This window comes from Bison bison, unplaced genomic scaffold (assembly GCF_000754665.1).
Source record: "Bison bison bison isolate TAMUID 2011002044 unplaced genomic scaffold, Bison_UMD1.0 scf7180017864143, whole genome shotgun sequence".
NCBI classification, from domain to species: domain Eukaryota; kingdom Metazoa; phylum Chordata; class Mammalia; order Artiodactyla; family Bovidae; genus Bison; species Bison bison.
This window is the reverse complement of record NW_011494715.1, coordinates 6989777-7008632: the sequence shown is the minus strand read 5'-3', so window position 1 is coordinate 7008632 and position 18856 is coordinate 6989777. Positions and strand designations below refer to the sequence as shown.

The following is an 18856-nucleotide window of genomic DNA, read 5'->3' as shown; positions in this document are numbered from 1 at the left end:
CATGTAGACCCGCGCGCCCCGCGCCCTTGCACCCCGGCCGGCCGGGGACCCCCCTCGGCCCCAGTCTGCGGCCATGAACGCGAGCAACGAGGGCGAGAGCTTCCCGGGCTCGGTGCAAAGTAAGTGCTTTTCCGGGCGCAGTGCGCGCTCCGGGGCCCGGGCCCAAGCACGCCTGCGACGCAGCGGGCAGGCCCGGGGCCCCGAAATCGGGGTGACGGCCCCGAGCCGGCGTCTCGGGGACCGTCGGCGGGCGCGCCGGGGCAGGAGGCGCCGGGGTGGGCCGGGGGTCGGGCGCACCCGACCCGGCGCGAGGCGGGGGCGCTCGCCAGCCTCCAAAGAGCCCCCCCGTGCAGCGGGCGGTGGGGGAGGGCTGGCGGCTCCGACCATCGCCCACCCTCTCGCGGCATTCCCCGCCCCGGCGCAGCCCTGGAGGTGGATTTGGGGTAACCGCGGCCACGCTGATGGGAAAACTTCTGTCTCGGTGGCCCCGAATCCTTGAAGTCTGGGTTCGGAGGACTGCACGAGGTCTGGCTGGCTGGGCTTGCCGGCTTCCTGAAAAGCCTTGTCCACGTTGAAGGTGGAGATCTGAATGGGGAATGGGGCCGTGGGCGTTTTCTTTGAGTTTTGAGTTTGGGGTCCATTTTCATTATGATGACAGCCTTTTTCAAGCCCGTGGTTTCGCCGGGCTCGTTGTTTCCCTAAGTGTGGGGCTGAGCGCGAACCAGCCACCTGGGAGCTCCAGCGCTTATTTTTCAAAAAAGGAGGGGAAAAAAGCTCTGTGGGCCCCACCTACCAGGTGGTGGGGCCAGGGTAGAAGGGAGGAGGATGGGCTTGCCCTGGGCGATTCGGAGGCACAGGAAGTTTGAGAACCCCTGGCACTTGTTAGATGTTACTGTTACCGACTCGGAAGACACTGGCTCCTAAACATGTCTGTGTGTTCCTTGCATAACTTGTGAAAAGCGCAGATTTCCCTAAACCTCAGTCCCCGTTCACCCCACCTCCATTAGGACTCTCTGAAGTGGGGGTCAGATGTGTCCGTGTTTATCCGTGTTTAAATAACCCACCCTAGCCCTTATTCTGATGCCCAGACAGGTTTGGAGAACTTTGTAGGGATAAAGAGGCTTCTCAGGCGGCGCCAGTGGTAAAGAACCCGCCTCCCAATGCCGGAGACGGAAGAGTCACAGGTTCGATCCCTGGCTTGGGAAGACACCGTGGAGAAGGGCACGGCAACCCACTCCAGTGTTCTTGCCTGGAGAATCCCATGGACAGAAGAGCCTGGCAAAGATAAAGGAATTCTTTGTGTTGATGATACCAAAAAAAAAAAATAGACCCAGTGTATTCTATTGGGTCTCAGTTCATTACAGATATTCAGAGGGGATATTTTCAAATTCAAATAGAACACCTCAGTAATAACCCCATCAGGTGACATGCTGGGGATCCCTGTGCTGGCCTTTTACAAGCACCATCTCATTTAATTCTCGTAACCATCTTATGAAGCAGAAACTTCACCCCATCTCCTCCTGAGTCCCACCATTAAGGAATCTCAATGATGCAGTCACTAGTCTCTTGGATTCTTTGTCTTCCTCTTAGCTTGGGCACCTCAGTAGCTACAGGAAGACAGTGTTAAAGAGATGAGAAATGTCACGTCCTTCCATCCATTGATTTCAGTGTTTGCAAGATGGCTTACAAACCTACCTTGCTCAGTGCAGAGTATCTTTTCTTAGAAGTCAACCAAATTGTATTTCTGCACAGAGATGTCTTGTCTTGGTTGTAATGGGACATTGGACATAATGCAAATATTTTATAATTGTTTTAAATTATGAAGCAAAGATGCCAACTATATATGCACAAAGGTGGTTTTCATACTATTTAGACTCAGGGAAAATTGGGAATAATATACAAACCTTACAGTTAGTGAGAAATTATGAGGCTTAGAAAATATGGAATAATGTGTTGTCATTAAATAATTGTATATATATATAAAGAGACTTTAGTGATAGAGCATAATGCTTGTACAGCAGTATTGGGAAAAAGGTTAATTTACAATACACTATGATATAAACAATCTTTAATTCGATGAATGGAAGAAAATATTTTGTAATGTTCATGGTAGCCATAGGTGGAAAGACTGTAATTTCCCTCCTCCTTCTCTTCCAGATTTTCTGTTATAAACATGAATTTCCTTGTAATAAGGCAAAGAAAACTTTTAAAATAAAAATTCAGTTTGTCTTATTAGTTAGAGACTTAGTCGTTGTATTTCTTTATTTAACAAACATTTATATAGCAGTTTCTAATATAGTGCCAGGACTGTGGTAAGCGCTTTGCAAGTGTTAAATACAATATTAATTCTTGATATTATTACTATAGTGAAATAATGCCTGTCAGGAATTAATTTTGCTTACAAGTAACAAAACTGAACTATACTGGCCTAATTAGAAGTCTGGAATTGATTGATTCTAGGGTTGATTTAGGGGATCAGTGAAGTAAACTTTTGTAGAGATCTTACTATTTACCTCATGTTACAACATGGCTGCAGAAGCACCTGGCATCACACCTGCATTCAAGGCTGAAGGGAGAGGTGAACAGTGCCAACCATGTCGGCTCCCTCTTGATCGTGCTTTTCCCTGAAGCTCCTCCAGCACTGTGCTGGAGGGATTCCCAAGTATGTCATGAGCCAAATTATTCAGGCTAGTGGTTCTCATGATGGGGGAGAGGGTTGGAATAGTTGGAGCACTGGCTCCCATAATGACTGAGAAGTACAATTACGTTTTCCTTGAGACAGGAGATGGTCCTCTGAAGCGCAAGGTAGCCTTCTTGAGGTGCAGGGAAGAACCTTCCTGCATGAGATACCACTAGTGCCCCCACAGGGAGTGATCAGGAGCATTACTTGGGTGGTATGTTGCTGCTGGGGTGGCACTGGGGTTCTGTGTGCAAGAAGAGGGGAGTGGAATAGATACTGGGCCAGCAGCTAGCCACGCCTGCCACCATGCCCATTTCTCTCACCGTGGGTCTGGTTTGTGTTTCCATTTCAAGCTGTCTGAAATTAACCTGTGACTCCCCCTCTGTCCCCTGGAGTTCCAGGTGGCACAACAGTTTTGGTGGAGCTGACTCCCGACATCCACATCTGTGGCATCTGCAAGCAGCAGTTTAACAATTTGGACGCCTTTGTAGCTCACAAGCAGAGTGGCTGCCAGCTGACCGGCACGTCTGGGGCGGCGCCCAGCACGGTGCAGTTTGTATCGGAGGAAACGGTGCCTGCCACCCAGACTCAGACCACCACTCGAACCATCACCTCGGAAACCCAGACGATCACAGGTATGGTTGGGCGGTGGGGCAGTCACTCAGAGTTGGTCTGGCTATGTCCCAGACGCCTCTTCAGATCCTGTTAAAAATATAGACACCCAGGGCCCACCCCCTAGGATTGCTGATTCATTATTTTTAACAAGCTCCATGGGGAAGCTAGCTGCCTGGCCAGGTTTGGGAACTGCTAGGTTAAAACATTAAGTGGTAGCAGTTATAAATTGTTGGCATGTGCTAAACAAAACTAACAGACAAAAACCAGGTTTTTAAAACAAAACCAAAAAAAAAGCTATATACAAGAAAAAAATACTTGCAGTAAATGGTAAAAAAGGAAAAAGTGGTTATTTAGGGGGGGTGGAAATATGTGTGGTTCCTGAATTTGCATTATTTGTGTAAAGGACAAAAAAATGTTTAAGAAATTTTTAAAATTTATAAACAAGTACTGATGACTCCCCTTCCCTGTGCCACCAACTGGAAAACCAGAAAAGTTCATCCTAGTTCTTGGTCACGTCCAAAAGAAACCGCAGATGGATCCAAAAGTTAAACGTGCACAATGAAACCGTCGAAGTTGTAGAGTAAAAACTATACGTGTGCAAAAGAAAGAAAGTGAAAGTGAAGTCGGTCAGTCATGTCCAGCTCTTTGTGACCCCATGGACTGTAGCCCACCAGGCTCCTCTGTCCATGGGATTTTCCAGGCAAGAGTACTGGAGTGGGGTGCCATCGCCTTCTCCAGGGGATCTTCCCAACCCAGGGATTGAACCTAGGTCTCCCACGTTGTAGACAGATGCTTTACCGTCTGAGCCACCAGGAAAGGCCACACATGCAGAAAGACCCAAACACTCCCCCCTAAACTTATCCCTTTATAATCTGCCTTACGGGACGAGACAGATGACTCCAGTAAGCACCCATTTATCAGATGGTTGGTAGACACACTGTTGCATCCTATGGGAAAATAGAGGATGTATTTGTTGGCTTTTAAAGGCATTCAAATTTTTAAATCAAAAAATATATTAATACTGTGCCTTCCAAAGAAGGCAGGTTATAGGATTGCTCCCCCAAAAGAAAAAGAATTGTTGCTGCTGCTGCTGCTGCTAAGTTACTTCAGTCGTGTCCGACTCTGTGCGACCCCATAGACGTCAGCCCATGAGGCTCCCCCATCCCTGGGATTCTCCAGGCAAGAACACTGGAGTGGGTTGCCATTTCCTTCTCCAATGCAGGAAAGTGAAAAGTGAGAGTGAAGTCACTCAGTCGTGTCCGACTCTTAGGCTCCTCCGTCCATGGGATTTTCCAGGCAAGAGTACTGGAGTGGGGTGCCATTGCCTTCTCCAAAAGAACTGTTATGTGGTTGCAAATAAAGTTACCATTTTTCCACAGTAAAAACAATGTATAAAAAAAGCTTAAAGACAACTGGGAAAAGAAAATGCAGTACATATGACTAAGGCCTAATATCCTTCATATATTAAAAAAAAAAAAAAAACCTCCTAAAAATCAATAAAAAGACTAATGGAAAAGTCAGCAAAGAGCAGCAGTTGCTATTCAAGAGCCAGTAAATATACAAGGATGTGCCATTGACTCATCATCCCTCAGTAATAAAGAAATGCAGATCAAATACTGCTTTCCTTTCCTTTCTGGAGATATCCATTCATATAAGCTGGGCAATTTTGTGATATCTTTCAAACTTTAATTCTTACATTTAAAATATTTCAAATTTTAAAATGTACAGATTTACCCAGTATGTGCACTTGTGGGTATTTATCCTCTAAAACTTGACAAGTAAAAATGTACCAGGGTGTTTACTGATATACTGTAAAGAAAATGGAACCTTTGTAACGTATATGTCAGGAGGAGATTAGATAAATAAATGCCACGATGGATAATGAATAATAATCTAACAAGTAGATGAATAAATTCAGACAGTGGAACGTGACTTAGTCTGAAAAGGAAGCTAGATCTTTGTACCCACATAGAGTCTCAAGGTAAATATAAACCGGCATATATATGCATATGTATTATATTCAAGGAAAGCTTCTAGAACAGGAATGAGGCAAGTAATGTTAATGAAAGATGTCAGCTCTGCAGAAGGCATTAGGGGATGGTGGGGACGCTGGTGAAATAGAGAAAGTTGCTCTTTGGATTCAGTCAGTTAGATATTTGGGTTTTTCTGAGCAACTGAAAAAATGTAAAATTTCCTAAATTTTAAAACTTTGTTAGGAAACGTTCCTGTCAGTTCAGTGGTTAAGAAGGTCCTTTCACTGCAGGGAGTACAGGTTTGATCTGCAGTCAGGGAACTACGATCCCACATGTCAGGCGATGAGGGGAGAAAAAAAACTTTGTTGGTCAAACAAAATACATCTGTGAGCTTGATCGAGCCCATCTGCAACTTCTGACTTGTTTTCAATGTTTTGCAAACAGTTAATTGGAGCTAAGGTGTGGAGAACCTCTGAAGTGAGGGTACCAGCTTTTGCCTTATCATTTGCATGTTGATGCTGTGTCTGAGTTTTTTGGCAGCAGGCGAAGTCTGTGGTCGTTTCCTTACTGCATCCAAAATGATGTTCCTGCTGAAATGTTAAGCGTTGAATATAATTGATCGCCTCGGAAACTTTCATCAGGTTACCCTGAGGTCTTCCCACTTTCTCCCGAGTTTCTCTTCATCTCATCTTAGAGGAAATCACCAGGAAAATGTTCAAACAGAAACCCACCTTAGAGATGGGCCTGGTACCACCTTCTCATTTTACAGCTGGACAGAGTGAAGCTGCAGGTGGAGATGAGAGATGGTCAGGGTCCCAGCACAGGTTCAGGACAGTCCTGGGACTCAGGTCCCTGGGCCCTTGCCCTTGTGGTCTTCTCCCTGAAGATTGAGTGTCAGGTTCTCTGTTCTCAGAAACAAGCTCCCAGTCACCCCACACCCGGTGTGAAGCCTGGGACCCGAGGCCCCAGGCCGGGGAGGCCCCAAGACCCTTCGTTTGTGGCCATTGCGTCTCGCAGGGCTCTGAGCCTTCCCTGCTGCCGTCCCCTCTGCCTTTCTAGCCTTTACCTGGCTGACACCAGCCCACCCTCAAAACCTAAGGTTCAGGACCATCTGCACACAGGACCTGGCCGCACCTCAGGACACGCCGCCCCCTCTGACTCACAGTAGCTGTGATGACATCCTTTCTGTTTTCCGAGTGGGCCACTCTTCCTTGAGCCCCGGGGCATTTGTATGTGTTGCCCCCTCTGCCTGGAGCTGACTTAATGCTGGTGCGTGTGTCAGAGCTGGGCTTAACTGCATCGCCCCAAAGAGCCCCCCTCTGAGACCACACACATGGGCATTGTTCTCTCAGATCAGGTCCCCGTAATTAAATGATTGTTTGCAGAACAAATTTAAGGCCTGTCCCACTGCTGAAGCGTAAGCGCCACGAGGTCAGGGGCTGCATTTGACCCGCAGCATCATACTCCCGGCAGTGGTTGTGTGTGGAGTGAACGCACAGGGCCCGCGCCTCACGTCCATTGGTGAAGCTGACCGCGCACCACGTAACCGGCTGGGAGACCTTCGCCCGCCACCCGGCCTCTCCACGGCCCCGCCCTTGTTCGCTGTAGCCGCGCCTCAGCTTTGCTGACCACCCGGTATGCCTCGGCGCCCGCTGCGCAAGCGCTCCCCACCGCGCAGAGCTGACGGGGGTGCCGCGCACCAGAGACGGGCTGCTGGGCCTTATCCCAGTCGGCAACCCTGGGCTGTGGGCAGGTCACTCACTCAGGTTCCTTGTCTGTAGAAAGGGATTATTAAAAAGGGTACCTAATACCAGTAGGTGCGCTTCCCAGGTGCCTCGGGTCCAGAACCCGCCTGCCACTGCAGAAGACGCAGGTTCGATCCCTGGGTTGGGAAGATCCCCTGAAGAAGGAAATGGCCACCCACTCCAGTATTCTTGCCTGGGAAATCCCATGGACAGAGGAGCCTGGCGGGCTACGCAAAGAGCTGGACGTGACTTAGTAAACAACAAACAAATACTATTAGGTTTTAGAATTAGGTGCCTAATATGATTGGATTATTGTGAGACTCTGCAATAATCCAAATAAAGGATCTAGGACAGTCATTGGACTCAGTAGAGGACCGCCTTTATTAACATGAAGGGTGTTAATGCTTCCCTGGTGGCTCAGCTGGTAAAGAATCTGCCCGCAATGCTGGAGACCTGGGTTTGATCCCTGGGTTTGAAAGATCTCCTGGAGAAGGGAAACGCTACCCACTCCAGTATTCTGGCCTGGAGAATTCCACGGACTGTGGAACCATGGGGTTGCAAAGAGTCATACACGACTGAGCGATTTTCACTTTAGTAACATAAATGACTGAGCGACTTTCACTTTCTTAACATCAAGATGCATGCCCAAGTGAGATGAGCAGGGTGCTGAGTCTCTGCCTGACCCAGCTGCTGTCCCTGCATGCGCCTGCAGCTCTGCCCCGAAACAAGCAGCATCTTGCTTCCCCCCGCCCTTTCTTTTACACTGTTTATTTTGGTTTGCGGGGTCCAGCTTCCCCAAAGTTTGGGCTTCGGTGTTGTAGCAGCGGCAGTTTGGACCAGGGTCCCTTGGGATCTTGTTAAAGCCGCCTAGTGCCTGGGCTGCACCTCCGAATCCGCCTGGCTGAGGCTCAGGCATCTGCATTGTTAACAGGCTCCCCAGGGGATTGCAGGCCTCGACCCAGTTGGAAAGATGCTCACCACCTGACCCCCACCCCGGCAGGTTCCTCTCAATACCCGCACCCAGACCTTGTCCAGGGTTATTGGTCCGTCTTCAGTCCTTGATTAAAACAGACCCTTCCTCCTGCTCAGTCACTTCAGTCTTTGTGACCCCATGCACTATAGCCCACCAGGCTCCTCTGTCCATGGGATTTTTCAGGCAAGAATACTGGAGTGGGTTGCCATGTTGGATAAAAAGTAAAGTTAATTCTCTGCCCGCTAGCTTTGAAAGCTGCCTATCATTTGGCATTTGATTTGAGAACTTTTCTATAAAAGAAGTAACATTAGATCTTGACGCTGGTGGAAAAATCTAGCCTCCTACGTGCATTTTCTAAGTTCCCCGCTTGAAGCCATGGGGCTTGGGGTCAGCTTCCCGTGTTAAAGTCTTGGCTGCAGAGGGCCTTAGGAGCTGTGTGAGTGCTGCAAGTTGTAAGAGTTTGCGTTGTCTCCTTTTTAAAGTGGGACAGAAATACATAGAAAGGCCATGGAACTTGGTAGTGGAGAGAGTCTAGGTTCCTGAGTCAGACTGCCTGGGTTCAGATCTGAGCTACATCACTTCCCATCCAGGTAACCTCAGGCAGGTGACTTAGAGTCTCAGGGTCTCCATTTACCCAGCTGTAAAACGGGAGAGTAGAGATAGAACTCACCTCAGAGGGTCACTGCCAGGGGCTCCTACATGCAGACATTCAAGCCATCAGGGTTAGTTCCCGTTACTTACTGAATCAGGGGCTGTAGAAATTAAGTGAAACAGTTCATGGAAAATTTTCCGCAGGCCCTGACTCATGGCAAGCCTCCAGACAGTATTAGTTGAACTATCACTGACTTTTCCCACCTCTTCTGGTTCATTCCTCCATTTTTAGGACCCAGGTTAAAAGTCACCTCCACCTAGAAGCTAGCCATGATTTCTCCCTCCCTTCCCCACCCCGAAGGTTAGGTTCTTCACCACTTCCTCAACTAGCCCTTACCACAGTTGCCATCAGTTTATTTGGTAACAAGCAGTCTTTAGCCAGAGAAGTGAATTCAGATGCTCCTGGGCTCAGGCAGGGGCAGTAAGTACGGCAGCAGGTGGGCTGTGAGGGGGAGCGGGCGGGCCGTGGAGGACCAGCAGAGGAGAGCCGGGGGGCGTCGGAGTCCCTGGGCGCTGGGTTAGCTCCCCGGGGCGCGCGTGCTGTTCCCCTGCTGAACAGTCACAGAACGTCCACGTGGGACAGGGCAGCTCTGACTGTGCTGGGACAGGCTGGAAAGAGAACTCCTGTGTCGTCATGCCTGAGCCTCGGAACCCCGGGCATCCCCTCCTGCCCCGCTCGTCTCCTGCTTTATCGATTTTATCTGCTGCTCTAGCCTTCTCTGCATCTCAGCACTAGTCGCTAAGATACCAAGTCATAGGCTTGTCCCCACTTCCTGACAGCCTCCAGCGCAGGCTTCCTTGAAGCCTCCTCGCAGAATCATCTAACATGAGCCCCAAACATCTAAAACTCTACGTGCTTCCGGGCACCCTCTTACTGAGACCCTCCACAGCCCCCGTGGGGCGAGGGTTCCCTTACTGTAAGGAGTAATCAACTTATTCAACTACAGGTGTGTCCCTGGTGGTCTTTGGCCAGAGGTCATTGACCTGGGAAAGACCCAGCCCACCTAACTGATTTTGAAAGCCTAAAAAACAAAATTATCTGAAGGCTCAATTTGCCTGTGGGCCTCAAAGTAGTGGGTTGTTTTGTTTTCTTAATTTTAAATGACCCTTATTCTGTATTTGCAAAACAACTAATTAGTAGTAAGCAAGGTAGTGGTTTAACTTCTAATTTACCAGACTATAATCTCCCTGGTTTAGTCACTAAGTTGTGTCCGACTCTTCTAGCCCCATGGACTGTAGCCCACCAGGCTCCTCTGTCCGTGGGATTTCCCAGGCAAGAATACTGGAGTGGGTTGCCATTTCCTTCTCCAGGGGATCTTCCCGACCCAGGGATCGAACTCAGGTCTCCTGCACTGCAGGCAGGCTCTTTACCGACTGAGCACTGAGCTATGGGGAAAGCTCCATAACCTCCCTGGAGCAGGCACTAATCAGTCTTGCTTTTCGGCCGCCCAGCCCCAGGCCTGGTACATCCTAGGCGCTCAGTAAAAGTTACCAAGTAAATGCAGTAGGGGGCGCGGTTCGGATTGAACTCGTTCAAGCCCGTGACGTTCATGGCGTGGCGCCGGCTCCATCGTGAGGGTGCAGTGAGGGCGGCTCTGGGACTGGGGGTGCCAGATGCTGGACCGAGATAATGGAGGTGCTTCCCTTGGAGGATTCCAAGCTCGTCCGGGAGCGGAGGAGAACTTGTTGTAAGACAGAGAAGCCCAGCCGTGTGTGACCAGTGCAGAGAGTTCATGGAGTAGGTTGGTCTCGGCGGGGAAAGCCACGGGGAAAATGATGAGTGAGATCACACGCATGATAGACCTTGAGAATCTCACCTGCCTTTGGGAGGAAGACAGCGGGAGGGGGGCGTTTCCTCCTGCTGGTCTGGAGGTGGAGAAGCTGGTCCCTGCTGCTGAAGGGGAGATCTGATCACAGTGGCTGGAGATGATATAGCGCCTACGGACTAGCGGCTCCTGCTTTGATCTGGCCTTTATTCTGAAGGAGCTAGGGAGCCACTGAAGGTTGTTGAGTGTGTGAGCAATTCAGTAAAACAAACTAGGTAGTGAGTTGCCAGGGGAATCTGGCAATAATAATAGTCATAGCTGACTCTTGGGTGTGTATGTTAGTCGCTCAGTCGTGTCTGACTCTTTGTGACCCCAGGGACTGCAGCCCACCAGGCTCCTCTGTCCATGAGATTTCCCAGGCAAAAATGCCGGAGTGGGTGGCCATTTCCTCCTCCAGAGCATCTTCCCCACACCAGGGATGGAACCCACGTCTCCTGCACGGGCAGGCAGATTCTTTACTGCTCTGCCACCTGGGAAGCCCAGCTAATTCTTGCTGCTGCTACTGCTGCTAAGTCGCTTCAGTCGTGTCCAACTCTGTGCGACCCCGTAGACGGCAGCCAACCAGGCTCCCCCTTCCCTGGGATTCTCCAGGCAAGAACACTGGAATGGGTTGCCATTTCCTTCAATGCATGAAAGTGAAAAGTGAAAGTCAAGTCGCTCAGTCGTGTCCGACTCTTTGCGACACCATGGACTGCAGCCTACCAGGCTCCTCCGCCCATGGGATTTTCCAGGCAAGAGTACTGGAGCGGAGTGCCATTGCCTTCTCCCAGCTAATTCTTAGTGCTGCTTATTATTGTGCCAAGCAGTTTTCTCAGTATGTGAAGTAGGTTTTCACAACTTCAGTTAATGAGTTTAACGTTTAATTTTAAAAAATTAAATTTTTGCAACATATATTAGCTACTAATCATTATTATCCCTGTTTTACCCGTAATGAACTAAAGCATGAAGGCGTTAAAGCATGAAGGCGTTAAATAGCTTGATGGCGGTGACAGAGCCAGAAAGGGGCTCGAAGCCAGACCTGGGGCTGGGAGCCGAGCTCCAGGGCTGCAGAAGCCCCTCAGCACCCTTGGTAAAGTCCTCATCACAGCCTTTCTCAAAAGAGCCCCCTGGAGCTTCAGTAAGACGGAGATCCCCAGCCCCCTCCCTTAACAATCCCATCTGGGTAGTTCTGAGCAGGGTCCTGGGAGTCTGGGCCAGCCAGTGTGGGCTCGGGTTAGTTCAGATGCTTTCGGTTGCTCGTAATAACACTAAGCTACAAGAGGGCTGGACTGTGAGACACTGCTTATCTCAGGATAAGAGCTGGCAGGGCAGACCCGGGGTTTCTGCGTCTTCTTGCTCTCCCTGGCAGTAATGCTTCTCATGGCCACAAGGTGGCTGCTTTTCTCCTCAAGTCTTCACTCAGCCCTGCTCAGGGATGGGGAAAGGGACCTTCTCTTTAACAGAGAGGAAACGCTTCCCCAGGAATCCCAGATGCCATTGGCTAGGATGGGTAACAGGCCCAGTTCCACTGTCTTGGTGTAGCCAGGCCAGCAAGGAGTCACGGAGAAGGGGCTTAGCAGTGGAATCCAGCCCCAAAGCCCTTCTGGCCATCCACACTCCTGCCGGGAGAAAGGCAGGAAAGAATGGAACTCTATCGGTGGCAGTGTCTGGCACATGGGTGCTTCTTTTTTCAAAATAGATGTCCACAGCAAGCTGCAGTGTCTTTGTCCCAGTTCCTAACCGCAGGGCAAGCGGGTCTGATCGGTCCAGCTTCTGTGCCCCTGTCTGCCCCCAGACCAGCCAGCTGCTGCAGAGAGAGGGGCGGGTCAGGAATCAGAAGCTGGCGTTGGGCTCAGCCCTTGGAACCGGGACTGTTGGGCCGACCTGAGGATCAGGTGTGGCTCCCATGAGGGGAAAACCCTTTAGAAGAGCATGAGACTTTCCTTACAGAATTCTCCCAGGAGGTGAATGCTGAGTTTGCACTCAAATCAAGGCCCCTAAATGTTAGCTGTAAGCATGGGCAATATGGGGAAAAACAAACAATAGATTTAAATATGTGACAGTGAAAGAATAGCCTTAATTTGTAAAGATCATTTACAAGTCAATGAGAAAAAAGTAAAAATTTAATAGAAAAAAAAAAAGAGCTAATATCCCGAACAGGCAGTTCATAAAGAAGGTATGTGAATGAATAAAATATAGTGAAAAGGGATTTTTTACCAATTATGAAAGAAATGCAGATTAAACTAAAACGGTCTCATATTGTCCTGACAGATAGTGTGTGTGATAGCCAAGGTGAAGGGGAGAATATGTATTGATTTAGATTTTCCTAAAGGATCTTATAGTTATGAGTCACCAAGCCATAAAATGACCATTGCATTTTGACCCGGTTCTTCAGCTTGCAGGAAGGTATCCAGAGAAACTAAAGAGATAAGTTAAAATTTTTGGATAGGTGTTATTTATAAAGGTAAACCCCTAGAAACCAACTCAATGTCCAAAAAAGAAGAAAGGGTTAATTTAGCTGGGACAGCCCAAGTGTGGCATGTTATGTAGCCAGAAGAAATTGTTTTTGGATGAATTGATAACATGGCAGAATGCTTTCACATAGCAAAGTTGTTTAATCATTTAATAAAAAAGAAAAGCATACAAAATGATTTAAGCCATGATCTCAGTTCTGTATTTTTAAAATCTGTGTAAAAAGAACAGGTTGGCCATCTGATCCATCGCTAAACAGGTGTTCCTTGAGCCCCTGTGCGTGCCGGGTTCCACTCGAGGGGCTAGGAAACAGTGATGGAGGGAAATGCACGTCCTCACTGGGCTCATCCAACCGAATGGCGGAGAGGAAGGGCATCGGATACTTTGCCACATAACTAGTTACAGCAGAGATGAGTGCTTTGGAGGAAAAGTGCAGAATTCAGCAAGCATGTCATGCCACGGGGGGACAGCGTTGGTCAGGTTTTCTCCCCGTGTTTTGTGCTCCCGGGATTTTCTAGTCGGTGTTTTCTTTTGTTTTGACAATATAATACACTTTTAATTTTAAAAAAGAGAAAAGAATTAAAACTGGAGTTTTTAAGTTGAAGATGAGAAAGGAGAAGCAAAGGGACTTGGGAGACGTGGATGACTTCAGATGTTCGAAGAGCAGTTTCGTGGGAAGAGTTGCAGTTGGCCCCTGTGAGCTTCGCGGGTCTAGGACATCCAGTGGGTCCCAAGCTCAAGGCGGTTTTGGTTCCTTATGAAATTCATGTGACAGTCTTACTTTTTAAGCAACATCATGGGTGAATAATTGAACACCCGAGGTGCTCCTGCTACAAACCGAGACTGCGTGTAACAAGCTGTGTGTCTCAGACGTGCAGCTGGGCACACTGGCAAGCCAGGGAGAGCCCCAGAGTCAAAACCGAAAGCAGGTGTGAGGCTGTGAGCTGCTGGGGGTGGAGGGGGAGGCATGGGGGCTGATCCAGAAACACTGGACTTGATTGTAAGAGCCGTGCCCACAAGGGAGACGAGGCCTTGAACTCTTGAAGAAAGTTATCCCTATAGCTGAACAGAACTGGGCACCTGACCACCCACACCCCCAGAAAGCGGCCGCTCATGCTACAGATCACCCCAGTGGAAAGAAGGGTTGAGAACATTCTTCCCTGGGGGAAGTCATATCTCTGCTAGAAGCGCATCCCCAGCTCAGCAGATCTGGGTGCTTGGGGTTGTCCCCGCTGCCTTCACGTCTGCTGGACACTCAGATTCCACTGCTTACGCCAAATCTGAAGACAGACAAGGGACCGCCCCCTACAAACGACCCCTCCAGTTGGATGCCTCCCCTAAAGACACCGAAAGCACGAGCAGCAAAGGCAAAAACAGACCAGCAGGACTGCATCCGTTTCTGTGGCCTAAGCAAACAGCCAGCGGAATGTAAAGACAGCTTCCTGGGTGGGAGGAAATATTTGCAAACCAGATTTCTGAAAAGGAGCTGCCCCCCAGAATACTCTCAGGGTTCCCCTTTGCTGTGACTCACCACAAAAGAGATGCTAAGGCTTGTGGGGGCGGGGCGGGGGCGGTTAGCAGACAGGCCCGGCCATCTCCAGGGACGGTGGGTATCCCAAGCTCAGGATCATTCCAAACCCAGGACTCGCCTCCCGGGGGGTCACAGACTCCGCAGCCGGACTGTAGAGAGTGCCTGGCCACTGTCACAACCCCCCAGCCCCTGTGCCTCCCAGTCTTCTTTCCCACAAGCTGGGGTATCACGGTGGCATGACCAGCCATCCTAGTTTTATCTCAGGTCCTATGACCAGGGAAGCCCCTCGGTCCCAGGCAAGTGGAGGTGATTGCTCCCCTAAGCCTTGATCATTCCCGCTAAGAGTTTGGTGCCCAGTTCTGTTCAGCTATAGGGATTAGTGTTATTAAGACTCAACTGTGCCCATATCCTGCACTATTGATGCCCTCATGAAGCTTCGTGATATCCTTGTGAAGTGGGCACGTGATTATCCCCACCAACAGGCTGGGAAACAGGCTCAAAGGAGCTCCTGGACTGGCCTGAAGTCCCACCCGTGGGAAGTGGCTGAGCCTGGACTCACATCAGTTCAGAGACACATTGTAACACCTGAAACGGGGCTGCGCCTTGGAATCAGCGAGACGGCTGCCGGCCCGGAGGCAGTCACCAAGGAATTGTCTTTGCACGTTTGTGAATAACCTGGATTATTATCAGTGATCACTGTTCTACTCACTTCGGCAGAGATGTGTGCATTTTTTGGGGAGCTCTGTGTGTTGGCTTTAATTGCTGTTTGAAATGTCTCCTGAGATACTGCAGGATGGTTCAGGTTGAAGATGAAAAGTAACTGTACCCAGAAATACCTAGAAATAGTAGTAGGGGGTCCATTTGATATTGATGAAGCAAATTTTGTTGCTGGAGGAACAACCATTGGGTTTCGCAAAGCTACAACTGAGAGAGATGGAGTCCCTCGATTAGACAAAGTTGAGTTAAGGTTACTGCTGAGCTGCATGGAAAAGCATGGTCTGCACCCTTAGTTCTCAAACCTGTGTTTATCAGAATCACGTGGGCAGCTTGTTAGGCCAGATTGCTGGGCCCACCCTAGAGTTTCTGATTCAGTAAGCTGGGGTGGGGCCTGAGAACTTGCCTCTGCAGCAAATTCCTAGGTAAGTCCATTGCTGCTGGCTGGGGACCACACTTTGAAAACCAACAGCTAAATCCCAGAGTAGATGAAACATCTCACCAAGAGGCAGGTGTGGTTGATCAGGTCATCAAAGAGACTTGGCAAGAAGATGGAACTTCAGTTTGTCAGACTCTTTTGCCAGCTTTAAACAAAAGCCACTTAACTCCCCACTACATATTTCAGCTGAGAAGACGGGAAACCATGAGTTTGCTCAAACAGCAAATGCCGATCCACCTGGGTGTTCTTTGCCACACACTGGGATGAGGCTGTCATTGCTCAAGGTGCCCAAGAGCTGCGTGCCAGGAACGTGGGTTTCCTGTCAAATGTTCAGTGAAGCCTCAGAGAACTCATTCGATACATGTAAAATCTCTAAGGAATATCAATATATGTAAAATACCTAAGGAATATGAAAGCAGTGTGTTATCATGTGTTGAATTGACAGCTTTTAAAAATTTATTGTATATAAAATAATGTGACATCTTACGGTCTATAACATCTTAGCTTCAAAGAGAGAGAATGTTTGTTTTAAGAGAAAATATAACTGGCACCTCAGACCTTTGGAGTGGGTATTCCTGCTGCAGGCAAAGCCAAAATAGGGAGTGATGTCAGGCCCGTGTTGATTTAAAGAAGTGTACTTTGTAAATACAATGGAGAAATGTCACAGGTGGTGCCTCCGTGACTGAAGTTTGGGAAGCAGAATATGACATTGGCTCTCAGAATCATCAGGAGGGCCTCTCAGCCTGACAGGTTCACCTGAACAAGCCCCAGAGGCCGTATTTACTCCTGTCTGAAGCCAGATCTCCATGTGACGATTACATATAATAAAGGAAAAAAGAAAATACATATTCCCAAACTGCAAACTGTTAACTTCATTAACAAAGCAGTAAAAACAATTTTAAGAAAAGACATTTGGGACTGCCTGTTTTACCTGTTATAATGACAGATGTTAAAGACAAAGATGATAATGATGTTTGGTCTTCTTTTTATTCTTTTTTCCTCAAAACTTCCGTGAGAATATAGGTTGATTTATGGGTTGGTTGGTCTTAGGAATGCTTGAAGAGTGTTTGTGTTTAGAGAGTATTTGTAGTTTGCCCAGAGTTCCTTCAGTCAGCTCCCTTCTGGTTTTTGAAAGGATTTTGTGATAAAGTTTATGAAAGTACAGTACCTAAATGCATTTGGGTGAAGTTAACAGAAAACCTACCTGGTGTAAACGATAGGGCATTTCTTGTTTATTTAATGAGTGTGGATTTGAATAGGTTTCAGGGCTCTGGCCCAGCATCTCCCTTTATGGTTACAAAGTGGCTGCCTCAGATCCAGACATCACATCCTCATCAGGCATGTCCAAAGACAGACAGCAGGGGAACCAGGGCAGCAAGAATGAGTTTTCCTCACCTACCTCTCTTTCCGCCCCCACGTTTTTTTTAAATCAGGGAGAAAATCTTTTCCAGAAGCCCCCGCAGCAGATGTTCTCCAGTGTCTCATTGGCTAGAACAGGGTCGCATGATCACTCCTAAGCAGCAAGGAACAGTGGGAAGACAATCCAGCCTAATCGTTCTCACAAAGGAATGTAGGCAAAGGGAGTAGCTACTGGGGATTCGTATTATGAAAATTAATAATCATCCTGTCTTTTAGTTTCAGCTCCAGAATTTGTTTTTGAACATGGCTATCAAACGTATCTGCCCACGGAAAGCAACGAAAACCAGACAGCCACTGTCATCTCTCTCCCTGCCAAGTCGCGTGCCAAAAAGCCCACAGCCCCACCGGCTCAGAAGAGGCTTAACTGCTGCTATCCAGGTAGAGGCGACACTGAGTCCTGCTTGTGTAGAGAACGTGACGTTTAACAGGTCCAGGGCTCGAGCTCCTGCATTCCCAACAACTGGGCAAAGCCAGCTGCAAACTGCCCGGCTTAGAAATCAACCCCCCAGAATTTCCATCATCACATACGACACACCTCTCACTGTCTCTGGTCACCATGCACTTGGGCTCTAAGACTTTAACAGCCGAGGACCTTTGAATGGGAACAGTGAGAATTTTAGATTACTGTGACTTTCTCTTGGTGCGACAGCTTAGGACGATATCCAGAAAAATTGTCCCTTACCTACTTTAAAAAAGGAAAACAAAAAAATTTATTTGGAAATAATTTCAGATTTAGGGAAAAGTTGCAAAAGTAGAACAAAAAGTTTCTGAGCACCCTTTTGTTATGGTTCGGTCGCTAAGTCGTGTCTGACTCCTTTCCACCCCATGGACTACAGCGTGCTGGGCTTCCCTGTCCTTCCCTGTCTCCCGGAGTTTGTTCAAACTCATGCCCATTGCAGTCGGTGAAGCTAACTAACCGTTTCCTCCTCTGCCGGGCCCTTCTTTTCCCTTCAGCCTTTACCTTTCATCTGGATTTCCCAAATATTAACATATTACATTTGCTTTGTTTTTTCTGGTGGTTGGTGGATTAGTCACTTCAGTCCTGTCCAACTCTTTGCAACCCCATAGACTGTAGCCCGCCAGGCTCCTCTGTCCATGGGATTCTCCAGGCAAGAATACTGGAGTGGGTTGCCATTTCCTCCTCCCGGGGATGTTCCCAATCCAGGAATTGAACTGAGGTCTCCTGCATTGCAGGCAGATTCTTTACCAACTGAGTTACAAGGGAAGCCCGTTTTTTTCTAAATGTACGTATATTTCCCCCAAAGTTGCAGACATGACCTTTACCTCTAAGCACCTTAATATACATTTCCTAAAAACAAGGAAATTCTTTTATATAACCACAGTACAGTCATCAAAATCAGGAAATTAACATTGATAAATGCTGTTATCAAACTGCTGACTTTATCAAGAGTTTGCCGACTGTCTCATTAAAGTCCTCTGTATCAAAAGAAAAATATTTTTCCCTTAGTCCAGGATCCAATTTGTGATCACACATGGCATTTAGTTTTCATGTATCTTTCAGTTCAGTTCAGTTCAGTCCCATAGTCGTGTCTGACTCTTGGCAACCCCATGAATTGCAGCACACCAGGCCTCCCTGTCCATCACCAACTCCCGGAGTTCACTCAAACTCACATCCATCAAGTCGGTGATGCTATCCAGCCATCTCATCCTCTGTCGTCCCCTTCTCCTTCTGCCCCCAATCCCTCCCAGCATCAGAGTCTTTTCCAATGAGTCAACTCTTCGCATGAGGTGGCCAAAGTACTGGAGTTTCAGCTTTAGCATCATTCCTTCCAAAGAAATCCCAGGGCTGATCTCCTTCAGAATGGACTGATTGGATCT

At 48.4% G+C, this 18856-nt stretch overlaps 1 protein-coding gene across 1 annotated transcript in view; it reads left to right on the top strand.

Annotated features, from left to right (window-relative positions):
• The window catches only part of ZFP64 (ZFP64 zinc finger protein), a 133682-nt gene continuing 114826 nt past the window's right edge, over positions 1-18856 (top strand). The window contains exons 1-3 of the mRNA XM_010840319.1: positions 1-119; positions 3076-3315; positions 17234-17395. Coding sequence (XP_010838621.1) covers positions 74-119; positions 3076-3315; positions 17234-17395 — 448 coding nt within the window. The 5' untranslated portion in view covers positions 1-73. The remainder of the gene's footprint in view (positions 120-3075; positions 3316-17233; positions 17396-18856) is intronic.